Source organism: Trachymyrmex cornetzi, unplaced genomic scaffold, assembly GCF_001594075.2.
Source record: "Trachymyrmex cornetzi isolate Tcor2-1 unplaced genomic scaffold, Tcor1.1 scaffold454, whole genome shotgun sequence".
NCBI lineage: Eukaryota > Metazoa > Arthropoda > Insecta > Hymenoptera > Formicidae > Trachymyrmex > Trachymyrmex cornetzi.
Window position 1 is genome coordinate 1,002,961 of NW_017299334.1, and position 11,324 is coordinate 1,014,284.

Consider the following 11,324-nt stretch of genomic DNA (forward strand, 5'->3'; position numbering starts at 1 on the left):
CGCACGCATGCCACGCACGCTACGCACGCGAGGTTTGTTTACAAGGCGGTGCCTCTCGCTACCGGAGTTCCTTGACTCGGAATTGAAGTGAGACGGCAAGGTAGCTTTCCACCTTGCGTACAACGCGCCGCACGTTTCTACCTCCGTCTGTTCCCTTCGTCGTCCTTGCTGGACTACCGCCCCCGCTTACACTCCTTTCTCTCGATGTGCTTTACCCTTCGCCCGTGTCGATTACCTCAATTCATTGCTGCTTCAACATTCTGGCCGCGCCGGCCAGAAGACGAAGCCGGGATCGCACACGACCGATGATGGCGTCGGCGCCTATACCGATTCTCAGCCTCTCGCGTCACTCGTAAATCACGCAACTGTCGACAGTGGAAACGAATCGCCGGCAATTATCGTCTAGGTAATCGAAACGCGGTGGCGGCGGATGCGCCTCGTCATCACTTGTTAACCCTCTCGCCATGAATGCCGACGACCCTTTATCGAAACTTCCCTATCGAAATTTATCACCTATATGTATACATAAAAATATCATTCTACTGCTAAGAAAAGTAATTACTCCATTTACTTTCTTTTTTACAAATAAAAATTATCTTTAACAAAAAATATCTTCTTGATAATAATTCTGAAATATCTTGTTACAAATTTTAGAAAAATTCATTATTATATAACTAAAACAAGAATTTATTTTTTTGTTTGTAAGAGAGAGAATTCCATTTTTGTAGTAATTACTGCTGTAACGTTAGTGATAATATAATTATATTTATAGTTCTATATACAAAAAAATACATATAGGGGAAACCCGGGCAAAATGGTCCGCGCCCTGAGTAAAGCAAATACACAGTAAAAAAATCGTGCGTCCATATGCAGAATTTTTCTTGTGTTACCACATTTTGATTATTACTTCAATGTAAAATAAACATACAACTGATATGTTATTATTTTTGTAACATTTTGATGTGTTAGACTCATGTCATCTTTCTAACTTAATAATTGCGTATGTCAATTAAAAATGGAATATTATTTTGAGTGTTTTTAATACAATTGTTTCAATTAATCTATATACCTCAAAGTCAATTTAACATCTAAGAATTTTTTCATTCACATTATACGAACAAAAATGTTTTATTAACATTTTCTTACGAGTTACTGCAACTACTCTTCTATGTACTCTACTTATTTTATATGTTAGTTTTAAATCACCCTTAAAGTCAAAATAATAAATATAAATGTAAAGTATTGTGTCAATTATTTAACATTACTAGTTCATTAATAAATAACACAAGACGAATGAGTTACTTTAACTTAAAATTTAAAGTGGATCTCCTGGGACATGTAAAAAATGTTAAAATTAATATTTTTTTTTTTACTGCGTGTACCTTTTATTTTCGCTTATCTGAGATTGCGCTATGAGTCTCTAGTAGTTGAAGGAGAATGACCAGCGACGCTATGAAAGTACGAAACGACATATGATTCGTTTGTGTTCAATAGAGACATATAGAAAATTGAGTGTTTTCTTGCGATTTTTCCTTAGGTACGTATAGCTTAATTATTATCTGTAATTGTTCCTTAACCAGTGTGCATGATTTTTTATAAGAATTCTGTATCTTTAAATATTCGAGGTTAAAATTTTTCAGGTAGTTCGTCAGGTAGGTCCTTTGGGCAAAGCGAGTGGGGACAAAGCGGATGATCCATTCTCTTTACTCGGTATATGATTACAATGAAAATATTGGGAATACGGAGGGACAGACGATCTTTCGAGTGTACGAAAAGCACGTGTTTGTTTACATCTCATTTTTGTTTATTTTTTGTCACAATGCAGTATGATTTGTTTATGACTGATCCAATGCAGTCATTGCACAAAATTGACCCATGAAGACTGCACTACATATAGAGGATTTGTAGCTACTTTTGTGACGCGATTGCCAAGCCTGATTCTAATTTTTTAAATTTCATTTGCATTGCTCGAGTGATCCATTCGCTTTGCCCAAGAGGGTAAAACGGATGGTTTCTTTTTTTATGTTTTAACTAAAACGACATATTAATGTTCAAGTTTTTAAATTTTGTTTATTTTATTCCAAGATTAAGTCCTTTAAGAGATTTATGAGAATAAAAATGGTTTCTGATCTCAATTTTAATTATGTCATTTTTTCTTTTCAACCTTAACACGTCCGCGCTGTCCGGTCTTCCCCTATATGTATATAAAAGATACAAAGTATGATTACAATTTGTAGTCGTTTTCGGTACCAATTACATATATATTTTTTAATATAAAACTATAAATATAATTATATATATTCATTGCTAGAATTGTAGTAATATAATTATAAAAATGGAGTTTCTAATTATCATATAATTATAATAACAAATATCAACCAACCAACTATTCTCTCAGTATAGGAGAATCTATTTATGCCATAATACTCGTTAGTTTATTTGAACACAATTGGTGTTATGGATCGAAGCGATAAAGTGCAGACTTGCGTAAGAATCGATCGAGTGGCATGGAGCGATAAAGTTCGCTTTGAAGTTCATTGAAAACGCTCTCTGCGTGGTTTTTGCGAACTTCATGTTTACGCTCCCATTGATAAAACTGACAATGAGTCTAAATATGATGTATAAGGTATCGGGAAGAGATTAAACCCCCCCCCCCTTTCAAAAATTTTATCAGAAACTTTTTAATTTTTCAGAAAGAAAAATACGTTGAATTACGTTTACCGTTATTATGTTAAATTATAGATATTTATATATGCTTTAATTGTAATAAAACGCAGTAAAATATGAGCATTATTTTAGAATAATCTATTATTAGAATATACACATTTAAAACGCAATAATATTTAAATATTCTAAGTTTGCGTTCGTTAAAATATAAATTCGATGCGCAGTGCAAAACCTTAACACGATAATTATTTCCAATATCATTATTGTAGGACAGAAACAAAACGTGGCAGATTTAACACCGCCCTAGATAAATGCAAATGTAATAAATGCATAATATAATGGAATATCACAAACCGGAGAAAAATACCTTATCTGATTGTTCGTGTTTAATCCATCCAACTAACACATGTACGAAGCAACCAATGACAGGAATGCTCTTCAATATATAATTTATACACTAACATCTCTTTACATAACGCTATTATTTAATTTTATACATGGAAATCATCATTAATTGCTAATGATAGTTGCTAGAAATTATATCCTAGTAATAATTCCCTATAAGATTATTAATTTCTTCTCGAAGCGTCACTGACAAGAGCGAGTACCTAATTATCTACAAAGAAAATTATCACATCAATTACTCCGTAGTTCACCCTTCTGCATTATTAATCTCTAAGTAGATAGATGAGGTTGCAGCACTCAGATGTAGTTTTCTTTACAACCTTGTTTTAGGAAAATAAAAAGCGCCCAAATGTCCAGAAGTTCATTATTTTTACACTCCTCCGTCACAAAAAAATATAATGTAAATTTAACTATAAGATATACACTACAAACATGTAATTACAAAACTAAAGATTTTTTGGGACGTTTCATCTAAAAAAAATTTTATAATTATATTCTTTTTTACAAGTATATTATATATTATATGTAGTTAAACTTGCATTATATCGTTTAGCGTATTTTTACGTGATAAAAGATTTGATCACAAAGATTTGAATGTTTATCAAATCATTACCCCCAAGTAGTATAGCTTTATTTGTCATTAAAATAAAGGATTAAAAAAAATCACAGCAAATACTATAAATCAACTTTTGAATCGTTAAATAATGGTTATTAATTTAATAGAGACAAAACTCTTTATGTTTGACCAAATTTTTTTATCATCTCTCCTGTAAATTACCTATCTATTTAAATTTTAAAGATTAATATAGTCGCACGCACAGCACGAATGATTACATGACATTTCATTGCGCGAACGCCCTCAAAAGTCGAATGATACGTTCACTAATTGTAAGACTCACCGATCACCGTGTTCGCCGCCACCTCCTTGGCAAACCGCCGGTCCATGTGCCAAAAAGTCACTCAGAGACAAAGACGACGCGATGATTTGTCGCTTCTCCTCGAAGTTGAGGTAATCCAAACTATTACTACGCTGCGGCGCCGTGACGATCGTCACCGTTTTCGTCGTCGAGTGATGGTGATGATGATGATGATGATGCTGCTGTTGATGATGCAAACTGCCGTCCATGCCGGTCTTGTCATTGCCGCCGTTGTCGTTGCCCGGGCTGGTGGGCACCAGGTAGACGCCGCTCACGCGTATGGACATCGCGCTTGGGGTCCGATCCTTGCAGCGACCCCGTCTCTTTCGGCGCCACGGGCTGAGGATCGCTACGAATGCCGGCAACGGAGCTACCGGGTGGTCCCTGTCAAAGCGGCGCGCATCCCGGTGTGCACCTGCTCGTGGGATCGGCGGCTCGCGTCGTCGTCGTTCACCACTTCTCGTTCGCGGCTCCACGGCTTCGACGATGAGATTCGCGCGGCTCCCACGTGCTCAAGCTCTTCTCCTGACGCGATCCCGTGACGACGATAATGATCCTCGAGATACCTCGGGATCACCCGCTCGTCGTTCTCGATCAACTATCGAGAATTATCGATTATTCCCGGGCGTGCGCTCATCTGAACGTCCCGGAGCGACAAAGAGACACTATTTATTCCGAGAGATCTTTCAGCCTCCACTTGGAAACTTGTGCGTTGAGTTGGAGCGTGATCTCTCGAGCTTCGTTTAACCGCGTGGTTGTTGTTATTATTATATATCGAACGAATGACGCACTCGTTATCACCAGCTCGACCAGCCTTGATTACAGACGTCGAGCCAGTGCAATTATCTTGCACTGTCTTCTTCCAGACAGAGAGCTTCCTTTTCTTGGTGCGAAAAGCGACTTTATTCTTATCGAGATTATGGCACAGAATTCAGAGTAGACGGACGTACGAAAAGTCGTTTAAATCGAAACTGGCTTCATGGAGAATCGCTGGCTATTTACAAAGGAATTCCACACACGATTGGCACGTATATACCATGGAAAATAACTCGCACGGAGAACCGCGAGAGTGACTGACGATGTTGATGACTGAAGGAGAGTCGCGTCCCTGCGCATTAACGAATGAGGAAAAGTTAAGCCACTGCTCCGCCCGTCATGAATAGCACGCATTGTGTCCGCTCGCGGGCAACCGATGATTATACAACAAGTGACGAGTTAGATCTTTTTTAAAAACATGCAGATTATAACGTTCAAAGATCAACTTTTTAAGTAGATTAAATTTTGACATTGTTAAAATAATTGACGAAAATACAATAATTATTAACTCTACATTACTCCCGTTGGGTTTTTTGACCTTCTAATTAATTACATCTTAATTTTTATTATTCTCTTTGACAATTTATAATTAAATAAAAATTTATACTATTCTGTATCTAATAATATAGGGTAACTGCGGGTAATATCCCAGTTGGAAGAATATGCCACTCGTTGTGTTTAACAATGATACCGATAAGCAGCGCTTGCGTTAGTGACACAAAATTATTTAAAATTGGATGCTTAACGTGTTGCATAAGTATCAAGGATTCCCTCGCAACAAAATTGTTTTTATGAGGTGTTCTTGCAAAAAAAAACAAAATAAATGTTATACTTAGTATTTTTTTGTAAGTGACATATTACCCTCATGGTGGCATATTTCCCATTTTTCAGCACTTTCGTATTTCTTTACTTTTAATAACAAAAAATGAATATATTCGATTCCAATTATACACAAATAATAGATAAAGGATGGAAGAAAAAGATCAGTATGTAAAGTTATTTTAAATTGAACAAATAATTACTAAAAAATCTAATTTCGCTTAAGTGTAGCATATTCCCCCCACACGGAGAGAATTTTTTCTTAGAATTTACCCTGAAAATATGACAATCGTGGGACAATATTGTATTTCGAAAAATTTTAATATAAAATTTTAATATAAATCTCTCTCATTCATTAATAAAACTACAATAAAGTATAAAATAAGTTTGATCAATTTTACTGAAGTGCATGGTAAAAATCTTTAAAATATTGTATTGTACCACAATCACCATATTTTCAGGGTAAATTTTAAAAGAAAATTCTCTCCATGCACTTACCCTATTCTATTCTTCACACGGAAAGAATAATTTTGCTCATGTATTTAAAAATTTAGCTAAGTGGAGATCTAAAAATAATGTTAACGGCCGGACCAAAATAATTATATAGCTTAAACTCTTGATGATAATATTGCAAAAAATTTTGACGTTCTAGTAACCTGTTTAAGTATCTTATATAATTATTTTGATGGGCAAAATTATTTTCGAATCTGTATCCATTTTTGTAAATAAACAAACCTGTCATTTCCATGCAGATAATATTCTATCCTTTAGATACAGATAAGTATAAAATTTTTTTTTAATTGTAAAACAATTTTATAACGCTGGAGTATTCTGGATACCCAAGTAAGCAAGTAATGAAAGGTTAATCGGCGTGTGTGAGAGCCTGTGACAATTCATATTGCTTTAAAAGCGACTTAAGTAAATGGAAAAATTAACAAACTAATAAATCAGAAAATCGATACGTTTCATAACGAACCGCAAAGAGAATTTGTTTCCCTCGTTCTATTCTTTCTTCCCTAATTCTCCATCGACCGAGTCCTTATCTCGCCCGAGAATTTTATGAGATGCGGATCAAGGCCGGGAAAATTTTCTATGCGCAGCTCGACGGAAATGAAAAGAATTTTCCGAGGATCGCGGCGCATCCGGCAATAGATTGGATCGTACTGTTCCGTACTTTGCGGAGGATATCGAAACGCCTGCTTTCCGGCATGATACGAAATGCCGGTCATCGATATTTAATTACTTCGGCTTGATTTACGGACAGATTTATGAACGATAAAATTATTTCGAAGGACCAGCCGGCTGGACGTTTTAATGAAAACGCGATAAAACGGGAAAAATAATTTTATTCGGCGCAAAATGTGTAAAAATAGAAATCGATTCATCTTTTAGCCACTTATTGTTTAACGTTAATGTAAATAAATACGTGCTCCTGTTATTTTTAATTAGATTATATTAAAATAAAGCGCAAATTTGTATGTACATTCAGTAAGAGAAACAAAAATCTATTAAAATGTAATAAATAATTGATTCAATAAATAATAAATTAAATGTTAAAATAGTACTAATATAATATTTATTTACAAAAGACATATTTACTAAATAAAAAAAAACAATAATTAAATTAATGGTTCTCGTATCAAATAAACATATATTAATATTTAGTAAAAATATTCTACTAGAACTATTCAAACAAATATTTATTAAAATTTAGTACATTTTTCTCTCAGTATGTCGTTACTTTTTCTACGATATTCAACAGATTATTAGCTCCGTTCCGTTGTATTATTTTTAAATAAACTGCATTGAAATAAAGCCCGAGTTTATATACATGTCGTTTTATAAATATAAAAATCTGTTTACGTAAAATATGTCATATTGTTACGTGTAAAAGCATAACTTTAGACTCAGCAACCTAATATTCAAAGGGAGTAAAAAAAAGAATCAAACAAGATGTTCATCTAAAGGAGGATACAACTTCCAATTCTTTGCGACCGTTTCATTCGGGGATCGCATTATTTTTAGATCTTATGTTTTTTATCTTTCTTTATGAAAACTGAAAATTATTATAATAATGACGCTACACTCAAAGAAATGTTGAAATAAAGAATAAAATCCTATACACGTAGTTGCGAAATCGCTGTCAGTTAGACGTCAATTTAAAAATTAATTCATAGTTGGATCCACAATTCTAAATTAGTTTTTGTAAATGACTGAAGTATAACTGACAGCGATTTCATACACTGAGAGAAGAATATACTAAATTTTAATAAATATTTGATTAAATAATACCAGTTGAATACTTATTAAATATATATTTATTTGGTCCCCAAAAAACATTAATTGAATTTAACTATTATATTTTTTCATTTAGCAAATATTTATTTTCTGTAAATCAATGTTATATTAATACAATTAAAACTATTTATTAAAATTTAGTACATTTTTCTCCTACAATTAGTAAAGATGTGAATGAGGATTGTAATTTTATTTCAACATCCCAATTTTTCCTCGAGCGTCATTATTATGATAATTTCGATTTCCATGAAAAAGAATGTTGGAAAATATAGAAATAAAACGAACGATCGTGAAAAAAGTTACATCCTCCTTCACAATTCTATTAACACACTTGAAACTAACAAACATTTTGGTTATCAAGTTTAACTAATTAACCACGCCCCGGCGTCGAAAGATTGGAAAATCGCTCGCACAGAATTAAGTCAATTCGATACGAAAAAGAACAAATTTTCTCTCCTTCGCGAGATCTGTCCGCCTTTTCCTACGACATTCAACAGATCATTAGCTGCACTCCGTCAGAGAATCGCAGAACGATTCTAACGAGCGCGATCGGAAATTTCCACCGACAGCAACACTCGCTGGACGCTCGTGCGCATTTAAGGCACGACCGTTACAATTGCGACTTTTTTTTATTCGCGGAACAATTTCCCCATTTCGAACGCGAGAAAACACATCGCGGAGTCGCCGAGTTCGGAGAGCGTCTCGCGTAAAGAAGCGTCCATTCACTGCTCGCGCGACCGACTGACTAACCTCCAAGGACAACCGTCATCCGCGATACGAGGGCGTGTTGTAACCGTCGTAGGCGTAAACAATTTTCCTCGCCTCGTGCTCTCACACACACACACACACACATACATATACACAACACACGTACGTACGTCTGCATATATACACGCGGCGGACACAACGGACGAGCGTAACGGAAGAATGGACACGGCGACGAGGAGGGACGCGGAACTGCTGCGCGATATGATCTCGTTTACCGTGGAAAATACGTACTCTTTGGCAGTCGTCGACGACGAGACGACGACGACGACACGGGCAGTGGAGGGCTCGTTTTATCTCGGCAGGATTTCGAGGAAGAGCGTCGTGGCCACCGGCGAGAGGCCACCCGACGTTTAATATCACAGAGAACCCAGAGAAACCAGGCGTCGGCTCTCTCCTACGTTTGGCTTCCACGCGACACCTGTCCGCACGCCAGGCGAGCGAGGAGCGCAGGTGAGAGGAGAGCGAGACAGCGATAGAGAGGACGCAACGATCGTAAACACACGGGGGAGCGGCGCGCGTAGTACTCCGAACTCCGAATGTGAACAATTCCGCGCCGCCGCCGCCGCGAGGAGTCCACGCGGATGGGAAGGAAACGTCCGTAACCGGAGAGTGATCCCAGCGATCTTCCTCGTCGTCGACGGCACCGATGATGCTGCTGCTGTATACACTACGCACTGTTCACGCACACTGACACACGGATACGCGCCGCCCGAGCGACACGAACTCAACGGACGACGCCGCCGCCGCCGCCTCTTCCTCCTCCTGTCCGCGCGAGAGTGAAAGAGAAAGAGAAGTGAGAGAGAGAGAAAACGAGAGATTATTGTCCGCGACGACGGAGGGATCGCGACGAGACAGCCGTCGCATTCAGGCGGGACGGATTTCGCGAACGGAATTAATTGCGAGCGTCGCTGAGAACGACCGACATGCGGGACAGGCGGCCGGGGAGAACTGGGAACGACAGTCACAGCGACGACAAACACACCACGAAACACACACCGAGCGAGGCTCGCGAGTACTGAGGGCGGCCATGCGACCGGAGCGCCTTCTCGTGTCCGGAACGACCGCCAGCGAGCACGAGACAGCGACGGCAGCAGCCGGCTCTGCCGCGCCGAGCCGAGTCCAGCCGAAGATCTGGGTTGACGATGAGACGCAATGAGGGGTAGAGAGAAGGTTTATAGTACGTTTGCCGTAACTCTCGCCCAATTAACGTGTTGCTCGCACCGCTCGCACGCCGGCTTGTCCAGGCTTGTCGTGCGTTACGTCTCGTATCACACCCGGGACGCTAACGATCGCGACTATGTGAAAAACTCGGACCGGAATTGTCCTTGTCGTATTTTAAGCTGTCTCTAATGAAAATTTCTCTCGGATTTCTTCACTCGGTTTTTCAGAATTTTTTAATTTCAGAATTTTCTAGAATTCCTGTATGAGTATATACTTTTTAAGAAAATTTCTCTTTTTAAGGAGATTTTTTTTTATAGCAATTAGGAACACTTTTCAGAAAAGAATTTTGAGAACATTTGTTATATTTTTTCTAAAATTTTTATATGTAGGTATACGTGAATTTTTTAATATTCTATAGATAATACCGTTGAAATTATAATCTACACGGAGAAAATTTTATATTTAAAATTACTATAATGTGGTAGTAGCTGCGCTCTTCATGTAAATTATGAGTTTAAACTATGCTATATAGTTATTTTTTTAAAAACAATAATATAACGTAATTTTTACACTTTTTCTCAGTAAAAATTTTTTATTACAAAATCAAATATACCTAGCAAATTTTGTTTGCGTACCATAGTAAAAATTAACTGTTTTCATGTTAGAATATGGCTTAACAAAATAATTACTTTATTTATGTGATAAAAATTAGTATTACCATAGTAAAAGTTAAGTCGGAATCATATTGTGAAAGTCCATCGAAAATACAAGATATAATAAAGTGTAATTTAAAATTGTATTAAAACTTAATATAAAATTTTCTCCGTGTATCACTGATTTTAATGGGCTTTTGATGTAGGACATCAAAAGATATCGGATCCATATTCTTTTTATCTATTTATCTCAAGATTTAGGACAGGTATTCATAGTCGGTTCTTATTTCGAGATCATCTTAGGAAATGTCTTGAAATGCTAATATGACTCTCTGATTGGTTTATGTCAGTTTATGATCATCTTAAGATTATTTAAGACGGTCCTGAACATAAGAATCGACTATGAATACCGGTCTAAGAGTCAAATAATTCAAAAATAGGTAACGGATTTTTTCATTTTCAACATTTTCGAAATAAATATTATTAAGAGAGTATAAAATATCATGAAATTTTTTTATAAAACATTTTTTTTATATACCTACAGACACGAATTAGAGCAACGATTATAATTACAAATTAATTAAAAATATTTCTTTTGTTAAAAATCGACCATAAACATAATATAAAACTTTTCGTAATATTTATAATCTTTAAATATATTATAACTCACTTTGTTCAGATATATATGTATATACTAATATAAATGGAATGAGTTAAAAAACAAATAAATTACGTAAAATAGTTTATTTTATCTTTGTTTTGCATATTGCTTATTAAGATTTAATCATCTCACTAAAACACTGTACGTTTCAATTATTCT

At 36.2% G+C, this 11,324-nt stretch overlaps 1 protein-coding gene across 1 annotated transcript in view; it reads right to left on the reverse strand.

The window, feature by feature from the left end:
• Positions 1 to 9,962, reverse strand: part of LOC108764839 (phosphatase and actin regulator 2) — a 293,976-nt gene extending 284,014 nt beyond the window's left edge. Inside the window, 3 exon segments of the mRNA XM_018513234.1 lie at positions 3,972 to 4,003; positions 4,005 to 5,097; positions 8,922 to 9,962. Coding sequence (XP_018368736.1) covers positions 3,972 to 4,003; positions 4,005 to 4,276 — 304 coding nt within the window. The 5' untranslated portion in view covers positions 4,277 to 5,097; positions 8,922 to 9,962.
• Between the last annotated feature and the right edge of the window lie 1,362 nt (positions 9,963 to 11,324).